At 34.4% G+C, this 24470-nt stretch overlaps 2 protein-coding genes across 2 annotated transcripts; one reads left to right on the forward strand and one right to left on the reverse strand.

Annotated features, from left to right (window-relative positions):
- Positions 1–10014: 10014 nt before the first annotated feature.
- LOC133834169 (receptor-like protein kinase FERONIA) lies at positions 10015–12928 on the forward strand. The gene has a single exon (XM_062263684.1). The coding sequence runs from the start codon at positions 10065–10067 to the stop codon at positions 12684–12686; it is 2622 nt and encodes an 873-aa protein (XP_062119668.1). The 5' UTR covers positions 10015–10064; the 3' UTR covers positions 12687–12928.
- Positions 12929–19813: 6885 nt separating this feature from the next.
- On the reverse strand, positions 19814–21908 carry LOC133777741 (PR5-like receptor kinase). The gene is made up of 3 exons (XM_062217471.1): positions 21896–21908; positions 21474–21506; positions 19814–21085 (listed from the first exon to the last, which is right to left on the reverse strand). The coding sequence occupies exons 1-3, from the start codon at positions 21906–21908 to the stop codon at positions 19980–19982; spliced, it is 1152 nt and encodes a 383-aa protein (XP_062073455.1). The 3' UTR covers positions 19814–19979.
- Positions 21909–24470: the final 2562 nt, after the last annotated feature.

A 24470-nucleotide genomic window follows, 5' to 3' on the forward strand; every position in this document is an offset into this window, starting at 1 on the left:
CAGTATATTTGTATTTTACTGTTTTAACAAGTTAATAATGAGTTCATACAACCCTGTAAAGATAAGGCAGTAGAAGAGGTATAGAAGAAATTTCTGCTTGAGTTTCACATACAATAAATTCAGTATTCTAACACTTAAATTGTGTCTGAAATTAGCATAATATTATAACAAAAATAAAAGTAAGAGAAGTAATAAAATAGAATAACAAATTTAAGAAACATGAAAAATTTAAATTCTCATTTCACAGACAAAAGGATCTCTAGCTCTCATATTATGTCATGGTGTCAGCCAAGGGTGATGAGGGTGCATCTAACCTTGTAAGAACCTTAGGAACTCCACTAGTATCCCTTGTTATCTGCAAACACCAATATAAAGGTTCAGGACATAGTTGGTACATACCCTTTCAGATATTTCAAAATCTACTGCAGGCATAAGCCTTTAGTTTGATGATATGGTTGAAAATGTTTTACATTTCAGCATCCTTATTATGATCTTTAATATGTACACACCACTCAGATCAAAGACTCATCAAAACCAAAGAAAGTTAAAAAAAAAAGCTAGAAATATTTTCTAACTACATGAAAGAAGAAGAAATCAGATCCCTACAGTGAAGATAGCAATTGATTATAGGTGTTAACTCAAATTTTAATTTTTTGGTATTAATACAGCAGAAAAGTAAGCTTAGCCAAAAAAAAAGGAGAAAGAAAAAAAAAGGAGTTATAACATTAAAAAAAAAAGGCAATGAGCAAAGGCAAGTCAAGTATTTAATAGAGGTTAGTGAAAAAGCTTCTCACTTTAGGGTGGGCACTATTAGGATTGCAGGGACTTGAGCACCATAAGATATTGTGTTTAAAATTACCAAAATAACAATTTAGTAAATGCAACTGAAGTTATGCTTTGGTGGAAAGAGTTTTTGGTAAAACTATACATACAAGTATCTCATCATCAAGATAGGAGATCATGAACAAAGAACAAGTACAATCAAACAGTCCAGATTAAACTCAAATAGAGGAACCAGCCGAAACAAAGAAATCAGCAGCTAATTACAAAGAATATGCTCAATGAATAGTTGATCTTGAACCGAAATATTGTGTCTATACACTTTGTAAAGCCTAAACTTAGTAGTGAATTTAATATCCTGAACTAAACTCAAAACAAATGAAGAGTAATTGTCATATATACACCTATTTCTATTCTTCCAAATATTGTAAACAACTGCAGCAAAATCATGTTCACTATTTCTAATTACCACATTTTTAATGTTTTTTTTCCTCATTGGTGGTAGGTACTGTAAGGAAACTTAGTGACTGAAGGAATAGAATCAATTCTCATTAATGAAGTAATGATACAAAAGAGTATATATACAGAAAAGACTAAAACTAATAAAGTAACTAATCTACAAAATAACAATAATTAGTTACAATGAACAACTAACTAACCAAAATAGTTAGTAGCTGTAAAAATTGGCCTAAAAGGTACCACATTTTAATGATCTTTTGAATCTTTCTAGGGAATATTATAATGATCAAGTGTCATCAAAGGTGAGTACAAAAAGTATCCTAAGCAGTCAACACTTAATGATCCTTTGGCAAATTTATCATGACAGCAGAAAAGCTACAAGTTATACTATTATAATAATTAGTTTTTCAAAATTGATAAATCAAATCAATAAAATTACTCATAAGCAAAGGAGATTATATAGCAAAAAGAGATTGAGGCATAGAGAATGTTTCAACAATTTACGCTAGCAGCAATTTATTGTTTCAACAATTTACTAGTTGCTTCATTAACATAGATATGAATATAGTAGACAATTTTATAGAGAGAGCTACAATTATAATATGAGATTCAGATTCAGATTTTACCCAAAATTGCAGAAAAAAAAAAGATGAGACTTGGATTTCTAGAGAAAATCTAAAATGACAGAGAGAGGCTCAAATTTTACACCTTAAATATGAAATGTTGAAATGAGATCGATAAATGCTTCAATACAAGGGAAAAAAATTGCAGAACAGAGCTTGAAATGAGATTGGCCTTCTTTTTATTGTTCTATGCAATTTTGTCTAGTTATTTGTTTCAAGTTAAACTCCTTCACATGTCCTTTCTTAGTCATATCACAATGCCTAAGTACCACTAGACAAGGATTCCAAACATTTTTTAAACCAAGTAATCTATATTCATAATTCTACTTTGGTTGTTGGCAAACAAACAACAATCAATTTCACAAAAAATAAGAATCATCAATTCAGAATTAACAAGCAAAACTTAAAAAAATACATGAAAGAAAATACTTGAGAAAAGCTATACAAAATATGCTGTGAAAAATTGGGCCCTCTTAAGAGAAGCTACATAAACATTCAACACATACATTGAATATAATAACTTCAGCATTAAGCCTAGGAAAGTTGTGTATGTGCATGTAAAAACCAATAAATCAGATAAACTCAGACTGCTAGATCATTTTGTAAGTTATTTTAACTAAACAAGAAGACAAAACAAATAAACTCTTACTGCTAGATCATTTGCAAAAATCAAATAATGTTTGCATTAGATATCAAAAGGATTTTAGATCCAGGTTATATGTACAGAGAAGATTTACTTCATCATGGTGAGCTCTAGATTTTATAAGTGTGTCCATTTCTATTAATAAATCAAGTTCAAACACACACTCAATTGAAATTTGTAATGTGTCTTGACAAAAATTGATTGGCTAGGACAATATTCAATGCAAAAATTTGTAATGTGTCTTTTCACTGTTCTCCCTGCTCAAGCATTACAGGGAGAAACACATAACTATCACCCTAGTGTTTGCCCAAACCAATCTAAAAACTTGTTATTTAATATTAACATTTATAAGTTAAAACTCAGCACAGTGGTAATCATTACACATGATATAAACACCTTCAACTTTACTTAAGAAAAATAGAAAAAAAGAAGAAACTAAACCAGGAGTGTTTATTAGTTTCAGTATCCCCAAATCAACAAAACCCATATGATTAATGGAGCTATAAAACTACTTAAGGGTTTCAGTATCCCCAAATAAAAAAATTTAGTATCTCACAAATAAAAAACAAAACTAAAAAATAGAGCACATTAAAGCAAATAAGGTTCGAAATTTCCCTTAGAAGAAAGATTTGTAGCTGAAATTTGAGGCCAAAAAACAGAGGTAATGGGTGAAAGCTAGTAAATCCACTCAAAATAAGAGCATAACCGTCAAAAGCAGGGAGAGAGAGACATACCGTCGAGCCCACGCACCGTTGAACCCCGTTTCCGTCGCTGTCCAGCCTATTGCGCCAGCCACCTACATGAGAAATGGTAAAACTTGAAGATAGATCCAAGTTGAAAAAAATTATAGGGAAACAAAAGGAAATACAGAGATGGAAGATTGAGACCTGATGGAAGAAAGACCAGTCGAGCCATGATATAAGAGACAGAGATGCTATAATAAAATCAAAACTTATGCAAAAGTAGTTCAAAGCAATTAGAAAAATGAGATGCCTGCTTATGTTTCTCAAATATGGTAGTTCCCAGATAAACAACAACTATGAATGCAAACAAAAAAGGCACACCCATGCAAAATGTACTATCAAGATTCTCACCATGACTAAACAAAATATATAGTGGTCTCCCGAAATTCTCACCAATCTCAATCACTACCAGTGCCTAAGAGTACCCCAAGCATTTAGTCACTCTCATGATCAGTAGAGATTCACTTGAAAGAAAAAACAAAAAACCCCAACTCCATAACCAGTATTATACACACTATAGCTTAAGGTATGGGATTAGTGAATAGAACATAAACCAATGCTAACAGTTTTTCTTTCAAACTAATAACTTAGAAGTGGCTAAGGATCACACCAATTCCTTAATTAGAAGACCAGTGATCACAAAAGAATAATACTTTTTTAAAAAATCCCAAATTCGAATTCTTTTTCCTCAATGAAAAAAAAAATAGCATAAAGTTACAAATCTTATATTTAACTATATGATAACTTGAAAGTACAGATAACATTAAAAAAAAATGAAAGCAAATATATGCAAAAACCACTTTGCTCAAACTATAAACTACCAAAAAGAAACATTTTATATTTGTCAAAAACAAGAGAAGAAGAAACATTTTATTGATCCAATACATATGAAAAGTTTTGTGTAGTCTTGGCAATGCACAACATCTTTTAGAGTGTAAAGTTCTGCTGCCGTTGGACAGAATTGGAGCACATATATATATACACATATGGATTTCAAAGTAAATACTTTTAGATTCCAATGCTGGCAATGTCAACAAGCACTCAAATCAAATAGCACTAAACTTCCAATCTCACTGCAAAAATTTCAATTCTAAAGTTTACAACCCTCTAATGTGAGTGTGAGTGTGTATTTTTTAACTTACCATGTGAAGCAATGCAAGATAATTGCAAGATTTACTCTGATGAGGCAAAGATTCGTTGTTGAGCTCCACTTCAATATCAGATAGAAGATGTTTCAAAAGGGCCACATGAATTTTCCCAAGCAACAAGGAATCCTGAAAGGCATGTTAGAGAACATATTATATCACTGAAAGAACTCAAATCAAAAGAGGTAAGATCAAAAAGAGAAAACAAAATGTTACACAGAAGGAAAGTAAAGTCAGATTAAAGATGAAATAAAACCTTGTCATGAAATGCTTGAGCAAACTCATCAAGGGTGAATGGGCAGACATCAATGACAAGAGAGTAAGTATAGAGGAAATGGAAAACCTGCCAACAGAAGTCAACACATATTTTAAGATTAATGCCAATGATAGGTAATTGTCTCAACTAAATGCCTTAATATATTGCCATTTCAAAACACATGGAGAAGAGAAATGGTGGGGTGGAGACCAGCATTTCACAATAGAGAAAAAAAATAGGATGATAAATCTTCTCAGTCAGATAAGAGGCATGCCTTTTTTTTCTGGCAGATTTTCTTTTCTAAGCCAATAAACATTCTCCTATAAATGCGTACCAAGACATCAACAATTTTTATTATGGGATAAATTATTTCCACTTCATCAATCTTACACCTCGCACATGGAGCAAAAACAGTGTTACATACCCTTAATGAAATGCAAATATTGGCTATTATGCCTAAGATTGTTGTTAAAAGCAAAAGTATAAACTCAAGCAGCACCAAGTCTGACATAGAACCCAACTAACAAATAATAATTGTATTATATATGCCCAAAGAAAGAGTGACCCGGATGAAGACCTCCTTCACAAATGAAACAAATACAAAGAAACCCTCGTCACAAACCAGTAGCTATTTCGGTATACTAATCAAATTAAAATGAACCTTAAAACTGAAAAAAAATTTAAAATACCCAACTTTTGCAAGCTCAAAACATTACTGTCGACGCCAAGCCTATCACTTGCAAGACAGAATGAGAAAGACAGAAAGAAAACGAAGAGTGAATGAGAGTAGAAGAGAGTAAATGCAGGGAGGGACAACAAAAAACAATCAAATACTTTATAAATACATATACACATAAATATAAATTTATATATTGATTATATGTAATCTGTATAAAAAAAAAATTCACCTCACAGAGATGTTCTTGCTTCCAACCAGGGAAAACCGTCGTGACTTACGTGAGGGAAAGTGAGATACCAGCGTGATGTACCAACTTGCTCCATCGACTCAAACAGGGGAGATACCGCCATTATGTGCTCCAGAAGCTCGCGTGAGTCGTGAGAGAGAGAATGCTCCATCGACGTCGTGTGCTCCACCGGCGTCGTGTGCTCTAGTGACTCGCGTGAGGCAGAGATAGACGAGACGAGAGGATAAGTGTGTGAGACAGAGTGAGTGGAGGAGAGTAAGCTTTGCAACTAAGCGTAAGAAAGAGAGGCAGAGAGGCGGCAATGGAAACTTGTTTGGGTATTTTAGGTTTAGGGATTCAATGGAGGCTGAGAGAAATTAGAGAATTTGTGCTTTATTGTTTTCCTTTTTCTTTTCTTCTTATGATAGACCCAGAATTTTTTCTTTTGGCGCCAAACGAAATATAACTAGGCGCCACTGTGTTAAAAAAATTGACTTCTCCGTGTTTTTTTTAACTATCTATTAATAGCACTTGTGAATAAGTGCTATTTTTTAACGTAATATATACTTAAAATTGTTGTAGTGTAAGGAGACTTGGTAGCTTATTTGTGAAATGTTCTTGAGCGAAAGATTTTTGGCTCGTTCCGCTAAAAATCAAGCAAACAGAAGACAAATGAAGTATGTAACAACACAAGGCACAAAGTCGTTGGCAGCTAAGCGTCACCAATATGTAAGTGAAGATGTTAATTTAATTTTATAAAATAACATATTCTGAAACATTTTGTTTACATTTGTATAGGAGAACCCTGATGCGCATGTTGTTGATACTTAGAGGGATGCTCATATGAGAAAATCGACAAAATATTTTGTCAATGAGGCAACTCAACAAGATTATGTAAGTGAATAGTATTGTTTTCTTGTTTCTTGTCAGGAGAGATCTGACTACCAAAGAGGAGTGGGTTATAGGGCGAAAGGGAAGGCAAAAAAGACATCCTCTAGCTCTACAGATCAAAGTCAGTCCCAAGCAAATACTGCTGCTTCGCCTAATGAAGATATGAGAGTTATGGCTTTGCTGATGAAGGCAATTCGTGAGACGTTTGAGACTTCGACAACTGTTCATCCCAGTAAACTGTATGACCCAATGTTTGACAGTTTTCTGCAGAGGCATTTGCCACCACAATCCGAAGGTGGTTCGTCTTCTCAAAGTAACACTGCCAATCCTGAGCTTCATACACCGCCACAACAACAGCACCAGCCTCCTTCACAGCAGCAGTATTTGCCTCCTTCACAGCAGCAGTTCCAGCCTCCTTCACAGTATCCGCCACATCAGCTGTACCAGCCTCATCCAATGTATCCGCCACATGTGTCGTTGCAACAACCTCCTCAGTATCAAAACCAATACACTTTTGGACCCCTTTCCCAGTCTCCTCCACAATATTTTAGTTTTACCGATTTTCTAGGAGGATCGATGCAGCCTCCGCCACCTAATGTTAGATATTGGGAGGTTGGAGGCGGGTCGCAACCACAGCCACAACCACAGCCTCGAGATCTGTTTGGGGACCTCACGCTCGGACAATCATCACAACCACTTTATATTCCTTCACCGCCACTGCCACGGCCGCCACAGCCACCGCCACCGCCACCGTCACAGCCGTCGTCCTCACAGCCAGACCAAAATGTTGAAGATGAGGACAATTTCAATATTAATCTTAATGACTTTCTTTAGTTACTAGTTTATATATTTGGACTGAATTAATACTTTATTTATTTTTAATGACTATAGTGATATTTATTAAGTTGATAAATATTAAAACTATTTATATTAATTTTAATGTTAGTTATGTTTAAATTAATTAAATGTTTATTTTTGTTAAATTATTTTTAAAAATAATTAAATTTAATAAATATTAATTTATTAATTTATTTAAAATTTAATTTTAAAAAAATGATAAAAACAATATTAGCGGCGGACCCCGCGACTAATAATAATGGCTCGGACATGGGTATTAGCAGCAGGCTCCGCCGCTAATAAATGATTATTAGCGGCGGGTGTGTCAGTCCGCCGCTAATAATCATTATTAGCGACAACTTTTTAGGCGCGGCGTATTAGCGGCGGATTTAGACATTATTAGAGGCGGAGTACCCCGCCGCTAATAATGGAATTTCTTGTAGTGAATGGGTTCATAGAGGAAGACATCTACATGAAATAGCCGCCAGGATTTAAGGTGGAACAAGACAATTCAGATCTGGTATGTAAACTGAAAAGATCATTATATGATCTCAAACAATCCCCAAGACAATGGAACAAACGCTTCAATACCTATATGCAAGACATTGGGTTCACAAGATCTTTATTTGATCATTGCCTATACTACAAAGGTTTAGATTCTTCTACTGCAGTCTATTTACTATTATATGTAGATGATATGCTCATCTTAAGCAGGGACAAGGCAGTGATCAAAAGCATTAAGACAAAACTTAAAGAAGAGTTCGAAATGAAAGAATTGGGACCAGTCCAAAAGATTCTTGGCATAGAAGTTGTGAGGAACAGAAATGAAGGAAAGATGTACCTAAAACAGTCAAGTTACATACAGAAGGTAGTTAAAAGGTTCTATATGCCAGATGCTAAAAGCACTTCAGTGCCTTTAGGTGGCCAGTTCGAACTAACAAAGGAAAAATGTCCTTCGAATGAAGAAGAAATAAAAGAGATGAGTAAGGTTCCATATTCTGTTGCTCTGGGATGTGTAATGTATATCATGGTCAGTACAAGACCTGATATTGCACATGCCTTAAGTATTCTAAGCAAGTACATGTCGAATCCAGGCTAAGAGCATTGGAAAGCTCTCAAATGTCTCATTAGGTACTTGAATGGCACTTGGGATCATGGTTTGATTTACAAAAAGATGGAAGAAAAACTAGAACTAAAAGGATATGTAGATTCAGATTATGCAGCCAATAAAGATACAAGAAAGTCTACAACATCATATATGTTTCTCACTAATCAGAATTGCATATGTTGGAAAGTTCAGCAACAATCAGTAGTGTCACTGTCTACTACTGAATCTGAATTCATGGCAACAACAGAGGCTTTTAAGGAGGCAATTTGGTTGAAAGGAATTCTATAGGAGTTAAAAATCTTGAGAGGTGAAGTAACTATCTACTCGGCCATCCAGTCTTCTATTCAACTTTGCAAGAACCCAGTTTATCATGAGAAGAGTAAACATATAGACATCAGATTATTTTGGATAAGAGAGAAGATAGAGGAAGGGGTTATAGAACTAAATAAGGTAAAATCTGAAGAGAACCCTGCAGATATTGGCACCAAAGTACTGACAATAAGTAAGTTTAGACACTGTCTGGAAACTAAATTGACTTTTAAGAACACTATCTCTATCTCTGAAAGTATTTCAATTTCTAGTCAGCTATGATTTAAAGGAAGAAGGTGGAATTTGTGGTATTTATTATTCCTCTAAATCATAAGTGTTTTAACTGCTTTCAGTTAGAAGCCTTTCAGTTTTTTTAGCTGGCTATATAAAGAAGTGCCTTCGGCTGGAACAGAAGACAAGAAGCGAGAAAGAGTGATATTCAGAATCAAGAAGCAAGAGAGAGAGAAAGAGAGTGTGAGATCAAAGGGTTTTGTAGTTGAGCTAACACTAAGGGTGGGGTTGAGTGTTTGAGATAATTCTCCATTGAAGACTCTTTAGTTGAAGATCCACTTCTAAATTGTGTTGTACTATTTGCTACAGATTTATTCAATAAAGGGATAGTGTTCAAACTGGATGTAGAGTCAAAGATCACATTGATCTTTAGTCTTGAACCAATATAATTGTTCTGTGTTGGGTTTATTTCATTACTGACATTTGTGTTTAGTTTATATGTCTAAATTGATTCTCTTCTAATTTTAACAACTATGCACAACAAAAGTTTGTCTTATAAGTGCCATTGTTTTCAGTGATAAGTTCTTAAATATCATAGCAATCGTTAATACAGATTTTACAACAGGGATGGGATAGAACGAAGACGAGAATTAGATATATAAATGAGATTGGGACAGGAGAGCACCCAACAATTTCCCGTCCCGTGCATCACTAAAGTTGATGAAAAAAAATCACATATCTCTAATTTCGTGTCCCCTCCATGTCCCACCAATTATTTAAAAACATATCATTTATTTATAGTTGGGAAAAGAGAAAGTTGTAAATAATTTAAATATATATTAAATAAATAAATGATGTGTCTTTAAATAATTTGTGGGACATGGAGGAGATAGGAAATTCAACAGATTTTTTTTCAAAGTTGATGTTAGTTATGATGTCCCATTTTAAATTAGTTGGCACATTTTGATTGGAGGACCTGGAATGGGACAGAGAAGAAGGACAAACGATTTCAATCTCAATCTTCCTCCTATTATATCATGCTATATATGCTAATGCTAATACAATTATTAGCTCCTCTGTCTAAGCAATCTGAACAAATTAACTAGCGAATTAATTCTTTATCATCTTTCTTTCATGAAGAATCTCCCAGTTCTGATCATCACCTCTTTCTACTTCCTTTTTCTCTTATATAATTGCATCACCGCAGTTAACTCTGATACACCTTCAAATTTTCCGGTCGATAACATCACTCTGGATTGTGGGTCCTTGTCCGACCACGACGCAGACGATGGCCGAAAATGGATAAAAGATGAACCTTCTAAGTTCGTTCAAACACAAGTTCAACAAGCTAATAGTACTTATGCCTCCACGGCCATATCCCTAACCAACTTTGGCCCAAAAGTCCCCTACTTCACCGCTCGGATATTTCGTTCTCCATTTACTTACAGCTTCCTAGTCACCCCGGGTCCAAAATTTGTCCGTTTGTACTTCTACCCGGCTCAGTACCAGGATTTTGATGCCTCAAAAGCTTACTTTCACGTCACAGCCGGTTCCTTCACCTTACTCAAAAACTTCAGTGCAAATCTCGTTGCCAAAAGTTTGAACCAAGACTTTCTTATGAGAGAGTTCTGCGTTAACGTCGTTCAGCCAAATAAAAAATTGGACATAACGTTCGTTCCTCAGTCATCTGCTGATTACTCGTATGCTTTTGTCAATGGAATCGAGATCTTTTCGATGCCGGCAGATCTCTACTACGGCGCGCAAGAAGGAATGACTCCGCCGAGCTTCGTCGGCCATAGTAGCCAATTTTTTGATATCACCGAAGAACTCGCACTCGAAACTATTTGGCGAGTGAACATGGGTGGGAGATCCATACCAGCAAACGATGACACTGGCATGTATAGAAAGTGGTCTGATCAAGGTAATTCAATCCTAGTGACTGATAATCATCTCCCCTTTAATCCAAGTCATGTCACTAAGCCTCTCGAATACTCGAAAATAAGAAAGGACACTGCTCCTGCGGAGGTGTACCAGACTGCTCTCTCAATGGGAAATAGCACGGCGTACAACATTCGCCACAATTTTACTTGCTTATTTCCCGTGGACAGAGGATTCAACTATCTGGTTAGGCTTCATTTCTGTGAGTTTGAGGACTTGATAACCAAAGTCGGCGATAGGAGATTCAGTATCTATATCGGCAATCAGATGGCTCGGGAATATGTTGATATTATTGAATTTAGCGGAGGTAATGGGATTCCGATTTTCCAAGACTACGTCATTTATATTGACAATAAGGATAGTCTTTCCATCGATCTACACCCGAATGAAAATTCTCGATATCCTGATACCATCTTGAACGGGGTTGAAGTATTCAAAATCAGCAAAAGTGGCAATCTTGCTGGACCAAACCCTGGCCAACAACAAGCGACGCCATTTTTAAATGCTGCCGAAAAATCAACGAAGAAGAAGAAGAAAACGACCTTATTCATTGCCCTTGGGACTGGCACGGGCCTTCTCGTAATCATAGTAAGTTGGGTAGTTTTGTGGGCTGTAAGAAAGAAAAAATTCTTTTACGATTCCTACAAAGGAAAATCCAACAGATTATCAAAAGCTTCGTCGCTGCCCGAAGATATCTGTCGTCGTTTCTCACTCTCCGAGATCGAAACGGCGACCAACGACTTCGACGATGAGTTGGTGATCGGAAGGGGAGGATTCGGCAACGTTTTCCGAGGGGTTATTGACATCGGGTCAACGGTTGCGGTCAAACGGTGTAAACGTGGTTCAGGACAAGGCGCGCGCGAGTTCGTCACGGAGATTGAGATGCTCTCTCAGCTTCGCTACCTCCATCTAGTCTCCTTGATTGGTTACTGCGACGACGACGGTGAGATGATCCTCGTCTATGAATACATGGCAAACGGGACCCTCCGAGACCATATTTACGGGTCGGGCAATGATCCGCTTTCGTGGACGCGGAGGCTAGAAATATGTGTAGGAGCGGCGCGTGGACTAGACTACCTTCACGAAGGCGTGAGAAATCCAATCATCCATCGTGATGTTAAGACCACGAATATTCTGTTGGATGATAACTGGGTCGCCAAGGTTTCTGATTTCGGATTATCCAGAATCGGTGTGAGCGACACTGCGGTGAATACTCTGGTCAAAGGTACATTTGGGTATTTGGATCCAGAATACGCTCGGAGTCAACAGCTGACGGACAAGTCGGACGTGTATTCTTTTGGAGTGGTATTGTTTGAAGTCTTGTGTGCGCGAAAACCAGTAGATGGGAAGCTGGAAGATGACCAACGAAACTTAGCGTACTGGGCACTAAAGTGTATAACCGAAGGGACAGTTCAAAACATCGTCGACCCATTTCTGATGGGGAAGATTGCCCCAGAATGTTTCAAGAAGTTCGTAGAGGTAGCACAGAGTTGTGTGCGTGAACAGAGGATCCGCCGGCCCACCATGCGTGATGTGGTCGGAAATTTGGAGTTTGCGTTGACGCTGCAAGAGCATGCAGACGAAGCGAATCGGGAGACAAATCCCGGCGGTGTATATTCATATCCAGAGCTCTCGTTCCACGACTCCAACGACAGAAATGTTTCCAGGTACGAAATATCAGGTTTGCAAAGTAGTACCAACGACTTAAGCTCGTTGGGTTCAAACGAAACTGGACTCAGCTTTCTCTCTGTGGAAAGAGAAAGTAACACAGCCAATAATATGTTCTCGGAGTCCGCTACTTCGAGATCCACTCAATAAAGTATGGCCAAAAAGAATAGTTTTAGTTAATTTGAAGTTTCTACTTATTATTTTACTTGTTGTAATCGTAAGTTTGTGTGTGTCTGAAATCTGTATGATAATGAGATTGTAAGTACTACCTAGTTTCAAGTTACTGCTACTGACTATGTAATTTTTCTAAGATTGTAATCTGTATGCATGAGAGCTCTGCATGCACGTACTACCTAGTTTCAAGTTACTGATTGTTTAATTATTTGTTTGCATTTATGTGTAATCAGTATATATGTATATATGCTATATAATATGATAATTTTTAAGATTATATATTAAATATTATTATTATTATTATTATTATTATTCTAAAAATATTTTATAATATTTGAATTTATATTAATATAATTAGTAAAAAATTATGATTATATATTATTATGGAAATAATATTTTATAATATTTAAATTTATATTAATATAATTATTAAATATTTAGTATTATATATTATTATAATAATAATATTTTAATATTAATATAATTAATAAATATTTATTTTAAATGTATATTCCATTAAATATTTAGAATATTTCGTTAAAATTAACAAAATAAATCCTTAAAATAAAAAAAATTTGTTATCTACACACTTTTTTTTATATAGAAGAGATATAAGTTATTTTTAAAATAATATTGTATATAGTATAACAATATCTAATTAGCTTGTCTGGTTAAAAATCATTAATAAACTAGATTATATATATTTACATATATAGAGAAATTCTACAATAGGTTATGCACTTTGTCTCCATCGGTAGACGTGTTTTTTTTTTAGTAATAAAAAAAATTGTAGTCGAAATTTTTTTATACTACGGTGTACACTATAATTATAGTAGCTATCCGACTAATTTTTAAGAAATTTTGAATAATTTACAATGTTGAAAAAAAAATTTAAATAATTTTTTCACGCGCGTATAAAGCATTCTAGAAAACAACATGTTTTTGTATTTTCATTATATGAAAATATTGCAATTTAAATTGTTTTTATATGATGATGTACAATATATTTATTTAGAATCTCTTACAAATATTTGGAAATTTTTTAAAAAATATACAATACTGAAAATAAGAAATAGGTTGTTTTCAAGCTTTATTTTTTGTACGGGTGAAACAAGTTATTTTGAAACTTGTTTTCGGTATCGTAAATTATTTGAAGTTTTTTAAAAACTGATGAAAGGTCCTAAATAATAATTATAATATACACCGTCATATAAAAAAAACAGATTATAATTTTTCTACGTATCAAAAATAAAGACGTCGCTGCCAATAAATGCAAAAAACATGCCCCACTAAAGTCGTCTATGTTATTTTAGAGCTAATTGGGTAGGTATGAACCTGAAACAAGTCATATTTTTTTATCACATATGTACTTGAAAATGACAGTAAAAAAGTTGTAATTATAAAAAAAGATGTTCAATAATGTGAAAAGCAAAATAAAACATGAAACGAACAAACTAGCTTTATTGCTTTTCCAAAAGCTAGTTTCATATTGATTAGATGCAAAAGTGACAATTATATGTAGATCAAAAACGTTGGATTATATATTCAGCAAGAAAAAAACAAAGAACGTTAGATTATATGTATATTCTTTGTGATGTTTATCTCATTGACGTGTTTTCCTTTTCTTTAAAATCAATAAAGCTAGTCTGAGTCTTGGTCTGAGTCCAAGAATAAGTTATTTTCATTAATTAGAGATACTTTATAATAATTATTAAATTTAAATAATAAGAAATAATAATATGTGATGTTCTTTTTTATCAATTCTCATAAAAATCAATACACACTCACTTCATGAGCAGATGGTCCAATAAATAAGAATTATCTTGTTCGGTAGGACTAGTATTAGTATTACCTTTTCGAACAATAGTAATAGTATTACCTTTAAATGGTTTCTTTATTACTCTACTTTTTAAAATAGATAATCAAAATAGTATATATAATTTACAATTTTATATACAACTTTTACCATACACCTCGCATTGATTTTTTTTAATATATATTATTTTAATATTATATGATTTAATCTCTTTTGTTTATTTCAAATATGAAATAATTAGTAAAAAAATATTTGAAAGATGAAAAATAATATCTAAATATAGAAAAGATAATCCTTTCAAAGTAAAGAAAAATAAAAAATAATGTAACAATAGACAAAGTTAAAAAATAGGAAATAGAAAATCTATTGAAATGCTTTTTTTACTCTCTTTCTTTATATTTTGAAATTATATCTAGTATATTAATTTTACATATCGAAAAAAATAGTATTTATAAATATAATGCAATAAAAACTCATTGAAAAAAGTATATATATATATATATAGGATAATTCTTTGGTAGGGCCTTCAAAAAGAGTCCTATCGTAGGGCTCTTTTGTGTTTCTCAACCTTTGAACAGTTTTCGACGCGATTTTTTTTATGACCATGTATATTGTAGTTATTTATAGCATCCTGTAAATTTTCAGAAAATTCTGAATAATTTATAGTGCTGAAAACTAAGTTCAAACATGCTATTTTCCACTCGCATAAAAAAATTAGTCACACATGCAATAATCTGTTTTCGACACTGTAAATTATTCAGAATTTTCTGAAAATTTGCAGAATGCTCTAAATAACTATAATATACATGGTCATAAAAAAAAATCGCGCTGAAAACTATTCACAGGTTTAGAACACAAAAAAGCCCTACGATAAAGCTATTTTTGAGGTCCCTACCAACAAATTATCCTATATATATTAATCTTCTCTTTGGAAATTGTGGTAGTAATGAAAATTAGCTTTTTAGAAAAGCAATAAAGTTACTTTCTTTCATTATTTTGCTTTTTACATAAAATAATTGAACGTCTTTATGGTGACTACAATCATTTGAAGTCTATATGTGATCGAAAATAAGTCTTGGCTATTTATTGTAAGGGGGTTTATGAATATTTAGACATGTGTTTAGACTCATAATTTATTTGAATTTTGTATTTTGATAAATTAAGTTTTAGATTTTATATTTTCTAAAATAGTTTAAATAAATTTATAAATTCGATTTTGATAAAAAAAATTTGAATTAAAATCACAAATAATTTATCAAATTAACAATTCAAAACAAATATACAGTTATTCTGCATAATAATTATGTTGTTATATTCAATTCTTTGTTCATCAAAATCAAGTTTAAGAGCATATATTTGAACTATTTTACAAAATACAGGGTCCAAAAAATAATTTGTCAAAACAAAATATTCAAACAAAGCAAAATAAATAATCTAAAAAGATAAACCTTGTTGCGAATACATATTATAGGTAAAAGTTCAAATAAATAAAGGAAGAAAGTGGAAAATTTCCTTTTCATTTTAGTGCGGGAAAAATAATACTTCCCTGTAAGGCTTTTCTAACTTAGATCACACTCAAAAAGAATTGCATTTAAGAAAATAAAATAAAATAATGCATATTGCTCTAGTGAAGAATAAAAACATTGACGAACACTTAATTAAAAGTCGTCAAGAGATTTATTGGTGCGTGGAATTATTTTTTAATGTATTTATATTAATTTCTTATCAATTGATTATTGTAATTATAGGTTAAATTGCTATATATAGACAAATGTTTTGGACAAAACTGGACCAGATAGAGCTACACTAGTCAAGTGTGACCTGGCCAGATGTTACTATAAAAAAAAAAGTTTACATTTAGTGACAACATAAATTTACAATATAATTTTTTTGAAACTACTAAATATTAGTTACCCAAATTCACACTACAAAAAAGATGAGTTTTACAGGTGCTTTCTTGCGGTGGCAAAAATCTTGTATTTGCGTCGATAAATGCCGGTTATGTCTTGCCAACGCGTTTTGACTATCAAAAAATTGTTATCGGTAATGACCTTTATGCCAGTGCCTTTAGTATGGCTTCGACAAAAATTATATTCATCGGCACTTTAAAGCGCCAACAACAATAAGAGTGTCGACATAAGGGAAAATGGTTGGCATCATCTAGAGCTGTAAATGTGGGTCGGGCCCGGCCCACATTTTCGTGCCTTCGAATAATTTGGGTTGGGCCGGGCCCATATTCAATTCGTGTTGAACCGGACCATCCCATATTTGAAAGAGTAAGCCCAACACGGCCCAGCCCATGTTGTGCCGTATCGGGTCAGCCCACTTTCCTTATTTGGGCTCACTTTTAGGCCTATTTTATTATTTCAAAAAAATATGAGGATGGAGAATTGAACCATCTACCACATCTTTAACAATCAATGGACTCACCACCAAACTAAATACATTTCTTTGTTTAAATTATAGTTTTAAATATTTTTATATATTTTTTAACAATACTTTACACAAAATTATATCAAATATAATTATTAGAATTTGAATACCTACTAATAAATACTAAAAAAAATTAACTCAAAAATCTTAAAATAAATTAATATAATTATAAAATATAAACATTGAGAAAAATAATAGACTTTTATTATCATTTTAATTTATAGATAATTGACAAATAAAAATTTATTATCATTATTAATGTCAAAATATCAGGTTTTTTATCGTGTTGTGCTTTTGTGCCGTGCCATCGGGCTTGTCGAGTCCTTTGGTTAAAAACGGTGCTTTCGTCCTTTGGTTACCCCAGAACAGTTACGGTGAACCGGAAATTTAACTCGCTACCCGAGTCCTTCGGTTAAAAACGTGCTTCTAGTGTCATTAACAGGTTAAGGTGGAAAACCAATCAAAAGGAAATTATATATTTTATTTAAAACATAAAACTGTTCATAGGCCCATAAAAATATTTACAAGTTATTTACAACTCAAAATGGTCATTACTGTTTCAAATTTACAACCCGCCGACCTAAGCGGCAAAATAAGGTAAATCCCCTAGTTCCTCTGAGAACTCCTTGGCCGTGGTGGTCAAGCAGCCGCATATGTACACAGCATCACCTAAGCTCTCCACTCGAGGCTGGGTGAGCTTTTCGTTCCCTTTACCTACACCACATAGAACTCATGAGCCAAAGCCCAGCAAGAAAACACAATATAGCATGAATATAGTATCAACAATGATCATAATAATCATTCAGGACTTTCAGTCCAAAACTGATGAGTGACAATTGGAAAATTCACTAAAGTGGGTTCAGTTCCCTTTAACCATGTGACGATAGGGTCACCGGGGTTTTACAAATAAGTGATCATTTCACTAGCTTATCACGATAGGTGCTCGATGAACTGGTCACCATTATAACCTATCGCATAACCATAGAGTCATAACTGTGGGATTGCGCTCCCTAGCCATGTGACAAGCAGTCACCTAGGCCTTAGGCCCTGGCTCTGAGTAACTAGCTTAGACTAGTCAACCGCTTATAAGTTTCATCGACCCTAGGGTCGTTCCAGCATTAATGCTTCTAGAGTCATTCAACGCTGATATCGATTAGATCCAATCTTTTATCGACCCTGCATTCAGGACGCTTATGCCGTTTCTGACTCTCAGGTCAGTAATATGTGACTAGTGTCGCCCTGACTAATCAGTGCCATACACAAGTAAGCAAACTCCGCTAAGCATTTAATATGCAATCAATGTCCACATTTACCAACCAACATGCCTCAACAACAATCATGCATGTCATATATACAGGGTGCAGTTTTCTTACCTTTGGTTCGAGCGAGAAATAGAATAAGAACGACTCCTGAGAACGATTGACATTTTGATTCCTTAGCGGTTACCTAATCATAACCAATTATAACGTCCATTAATGAAAATCAACAATAAAAGGGTCTTGACCTAAACCCCACTCTCGGGACCTCGAAACGTGCCCACACAGTGAGTAGATTAAATTCCAGGCATTAAGGATTGAAACCTCGAGCCAAAAACCCTTAAAAACACTCAAAACGGGATTTTGAAGGAACATAGTAGTGCTACAGCGCTACTCACTAGCGCCCCATCGCTATACTCAGAACCCCAAACCGCCCAACAGAGCACTGGGTAGCGCTATAGCACCCCCTGATGGGCGCTATAGCGCTACACCCATCCCGATCCTCTCCTGAAACCTCTTCGTCCTTCGACTCCTTCAATTCCAACTCGATTCCAATGCTTCCAAACCACATTTTTGGTGCCAAATGAACCCAAAAATCATCCCCACAAGCCCTAAGCATCACAACCACAAGAACCCTAGCCAAAAACTCCCAACAAAACCCATCATCCAACCTAGAAATCTCAACTGCAAACCAAAGCTAAAACAGAGCAAACCAGGAAATTTAATGGCTAGAAACTTACCTCAAGCTCAGATTATGATGCTCTTCAAAGGTGGATCACACTCCCAAGCTCTCAAGACTTACTTCCCAAGCTTGAATCCTCAAGTTAGGCTCAAAAATCCAAAGAGAAAACAAGGAAAAACAGGTACGGGAGAAGGCTCTTAAGATGCTCTGTTTTTTCTTCCTTCTACAGCCTTCAATGGCTTATATCTATCCTAGGGGTGAAAAGACCAAAATACTCCTAAGTCAAATAAACATTTCTAAAGGCTTCCAAGGGCAAAATTGACATTTCCCACCTATTTCGCTAATCATAATTAATGCTCTCCAATTCCCGCTATTTTCGATATTCTCAAACACCAACAATTCATATCTCATTACCCTTTAATTCCCGGCAACGCTCTAATCATTAAAATCACCCCAAAACTCACCCCGAGCCTCGAGCTTAAACCTGTTATGACTAAACCGCTAATTAATATTCCAAGATCGTCTCCTGCCGAAATATGGGTTAGTGTTATTGGGTGTTTATTGAATTTTCATATTAAATTAGTTATAAATTAAAATAAATATTTTATTCATTAAAATATATATGTATTAATAAGTTGGATATCAAATTATGACATGGATGGACAAAATCAACCACATGTGTCCATGGTACGTAGTAGATAACGACAAAAACCAATGGAGGTTATGAATTTACAAACAGAACGGTAGATTAGGAAGTTACCTTAATAAAGATTGAGAGTTAAGTGTAACAACATGTAAAGATAAGGGAGTGTTGCCACAAAAATCCCTAAAATAAATAAATTTATAATATCACATTTTTGCATTGAGCATTAGCAAAGAAAAAATACGTTAGTAAATGAAAGAATGAAGAAGTCAATTACAATAAACAAAAGTATATCAATTGTATGTTCCAAATTTATGTATTTCAAAATACATACTATATTTCATTCTAGTACAATTTCATATATTTTTTCTTAACCAATGTCAATTTAAACCTTTAGCTATTGAAAATGATATGTTTGACTAGCTAGTCTTTAGAAAAATTACTCATTTTGCAACGACAAGGTCGGTTTTGGTGGCATTTGCAAAGATTGTAAACTCCCTTCCATCATACTTACCACCTCAGACATGGACGGGCGATTAGATGGCATAGCTTGAATGCACCATAAGCTCACAATAATCATCTTTCTTGCCAACATTTCATCATCTTCATTCACCATTTCTTCACAGATATTTTTCAAGTACTCACCATCATCATCATCAACATGCTTATGCACCCAATATGGATAATATATTTTACTTGTTCGAGAAACACCTGCATCAATATTCCTTCTTCCTCCCACCATTTCTAGAACCATCATTCCATAACTATATACATCAGACTTGTAAGATACTTCACCAAAATTCCTGCTATACATTTCTGGTGCTGTATATCCAGCTGTGCCTCTACCATTCAATAGAGACAAACTACTCCCATCTCTTTTGCACAACTTAGCAAGGCCAAAGTCAGAAATTTTAGGACAAAAGTCAAAATCTAGAAGAATGTTATGAGGTTTTATGTCAAAATGTAAAATACTTGAGGTACAATCTTGATGCAAGTAATCTAGTCCTCGAGCAATTCCAATTGCAATCTGATAAAGCGTTTTCCATTCTAGGCGAGTGATGTTGATATTGTTATTAGTATTTAATGATCCTTGATTAAAAATAAACTTATCCAATGATCCTCTAGGCATGTACTCGTAGATCAAGGCCCTATTATTCCCTTCATAACAATATTTTAGAAGCATGACTATATTTTTATGCAAAGTTGTTCCAATGCTTGCAACTTCATTAATGAAGTCTTCTCCATTACCTTTAGCCTGCTTTAGCACTTTTATTGCCACAGCTGTGCCATTCGATAACTGTCCTTTGTAAACAATACTAAAGCCTCCTTCACCAATTTTTTCAGCAAATGAGTTCGACATTCTCTTCACACTTGCATAAGTACACCGCTTTGGGGTAAGGGTAAATGCATAATTACTCTTTATAAATTCCTCAACATCAAACTGGTCACTTTTGCCCTTCTCCCAACTTATCTTTGATTTTCTTTTGTAAGAATATATAATCAGAATTGAGATCACTATAACCCCACAAATTGTTGCTGGCACACCTACATTAAAGTAATAATAATACTATTATTTTCGCTCTCATCATTTTTTTCTTTAGAATATGCAATCAGTCTATGTATTTTGTTAAATTATAATTTAGACACAATATTTTATAAAATAATGCCCTAGATTCGATTTTGATCAAAACAATTTCAATTATAAGATCAATTTTTGGATCTTCGACAATGCAATGGGTTCAGAGAATTGGAGAAGGTGGTTGCGGAATTGAGAAGGAAAAATTATATTTGGACTTATTTTGACCAAAATCAGATCTAGAGTAGTATTTTGATCTATTTTAAAAAATACAGAATTTGAATTACAATTTAACAAAACACAAAGGTAAATTGCGTATTCAGGAAAAATAAAAGGGATTGTGTTAGTTTTATGTACCTGCTATTATCAAATAATGCTTCAATGATGATCCTGCAGTGAAAAAGCTAAACAAGTTATCCCACCTTGTCTTTTATTATATATTGAAACTGTAACATACTCTGAGAATATCAGTGTTTGACTGCTATTTGATTAAGATAGTGAGCAAGAATAACTACGACAGTTTAATAAATATAAATAGAAAAATTATATATATAGAGAGAAAAAATTTCAAGCAAAACCATGTAATTATATATGGAAGATGTAGATGGGAACGGTCTTTGAAAATTCAAAAAGTATATGCTTGATGAAAAATACTACTTTTTCCTATTATTATATAAGAAATCCTAAAAATTTTAGCTTTTGATTTTTAATATACTTATGCACTATAAAGATAAAATAAATTTAAAATAATGCTAAAACAATATGAAATTAATGTTGACTCTTTTCAGACATATTTCAACTAATTTTTTTCTTCATATTATGACCATTTTATTCCAATTTCCAAAATTACTCTTTTTATAGATAAATATACTAATAAAATGTATACATGTACAGTGAAATAAATAAATAGAAAAAATAACAGTGTAAGTTAAATATGTTTTTTTTAGTGTATGAACTTTGAAAAGTCAAAGCTCAAGTGGTATGTTAGAAATAAGGTTACATTATCTTTAACTTGAGTATTTAATTTAATTATTACAACTAATAAATTTATTTTAATCTCCCGATGTTAATAATGTTTTTAGCAATTCTATTATATCTTTATGCAAGGATTAATATTTCTTCTCTTTCTTTCTCTCTTGGTGAGATATCCCGGTGCCATGGCAAAGGGGGCAAAGATGCAGGGGAAAGCTAGGGTTTCAGGCAAGAAAAAGAAACGTGGACTGACTTCTTCAAATCGGGGTGTTAAAACTAGATCTATGGATGAGATTTTGGGTGTTAAGTAGCTGGAATTCGCGGATGAAGAAGATGAGCCATCTAAACAATTGGGGACAATTCTCTCGCCTAGATCGACGGAGGCACTTCTGAAACGACAGAGTGCGATAAGGCGGGACTTCTTGAATTGGTTGGTGGCTTCTAATCGCACTGCGCAGGATGTTGCTACAGGTAAGTTGACATCTCCTCCCATTCTTCGTTTAGGGAAACTAGTCAAAAATCTAGATAGTAGCTTTGTGAACTTGGAGACAGAGGAGGAATTGCAGGATATGGAACAAATGAAGAGGACAGTTGGGGTGAAAATTGAGCTAGAAGACATTGAATAGGAAATAAATTACTGGCAATCGGCCATTGTTTGTTATGTCGTAGGTGCTAACCCACCTCTACATGTGCTAGAAGGTTTTGTGCGAAGGATTTGGAAGCATCATGGAGTTGATAAAGTTGGTACTCTGTCTCATGGTGTGTTCATTGTTAGATTTCAGAATATGGAGGATAGGGATAAGGTCATAAACGGGGGTTACATATTCCTTGATAAGAAGCCTCTTATCATGAAACGGTGGAATTCTAGTGATGATTTTACAAAGGAGGATGTCAAGACAGTGCCTATTTGGGTTCAACTTGGGGGTCTAGATATCAAGTACTGGGGAGATAAGGCCTTATTCAAGATTGCGGGGAAGCTGGGTAAACCTATTCAGGTGGATAATATTACAAAAAGAAGGGAGAGACTACACTTTCCAAGGATAATGGTTGAGGTATCAATTACACAAGCATTCACGAATACAATTTCATTCATCAATGAATTGGATCAAGATATTGAGCTTACTGTGAAGTATGAATGGTTGCATGTATGCTGTGAGTATTGTAAGGGTTTGGGTCATATGACACCTATATGCAAGAAGAAGGGACCAACCACTGGTGCAGTGTAATGCCCCGGATTCCCTATTATGGTTAATGGCTGGTTTAGTAGGCCGGGAGGGCCATAACTGTTTAATTATGCCATTTAAATGTGTTTATGCATGTTTATGAGAATTATATTATAATATAATGTTAAATGCATGCATGTGAGTCCACATTTGTTTACAGGGGTATTATGGTAATTTGGCCCATTGAGGGTATAATTGAATATTTGTTGTATGTTAATGACATATTGTGAGACCACATTATAATGTGGATTGGTTCGAGTATTTCGACATGAGACGATCTTTAAACATGTGTTGACTGCGTTTTTAGCCAACGACGTGAGAACGTCAAATACGACGAACCTTCAAGAGAATGTAAACGACAACAGACGGTATAAACAAGAAAAGTAAATAACACACAGGATTTTTATAGTGGTTCAGCCCCGATTGTCGGTAATAGCCTAATCCACTTAGAGTTGTGATTTATAAATCTATACTCAAGATCAGATGGACTATGCCAACTGAGTTTCTTCAGTATAAATTGTGAAAATACAAGAATTCTCTCTAACTTCAGCACTTTCTCTCTCTAGAATAGACAGTCCCAATTTTCTCTCTCTAGAAAGAAGAAGCAGAAGAAGAACCCTTCTCTCATCCCATAAGCTCTCTATTTATAGGCCTGGGATCCTCAACTGATATCCCCTTATAATAGGGATATTTTATTATATTTATTACATTTATATTACAAATAAACATTCAAAATTCAAAATGTAACAAATTCCCCATTTGTGGGAAGAATGAGAGATTCCCGCGCATGTTGTTGAAGTTGTGTCTGACTTAGTCTCCTCTAGCTAGTTGGTCCACCTCCTACTCACTACCCATGCAAGTGCTGGTTGAACATGCATGGTGGTAGGATATGCATGGTGGTAGGTTGAACGTGCATGGTGGTAGGATATGCATTTCTCTCCTCTAACATGCACTCTCCTCTACCATGCCATGTTCCTCCTTGAACCAATCTCCTTGGCTTCTCCTCGGACCAAGGTGGTCCGAGGCAACCTCCTTGGCACCTCACCTTGAACAACATTGAGGCAACCTCACCTTGGACAATATTGAGGGAACCTCACCTTGGACAACATTGAGGGAACCTCACCTTGGACAACATTGAGGGAACCTCACCTTGGACAAC

Source organism: Humulus lupulus, chromosome 5, assembly GCF_963169125.1.
Source record: "Humulus lupulus chromosome 5, drHumLupu1.1, whole genome shotgun sequence".
NCBI lineage: Eukaryota > Viridiplantae > Streptophyta > Magnoliopsida > Rosales > Cannabaceae > Humulus > Humulus lupulus.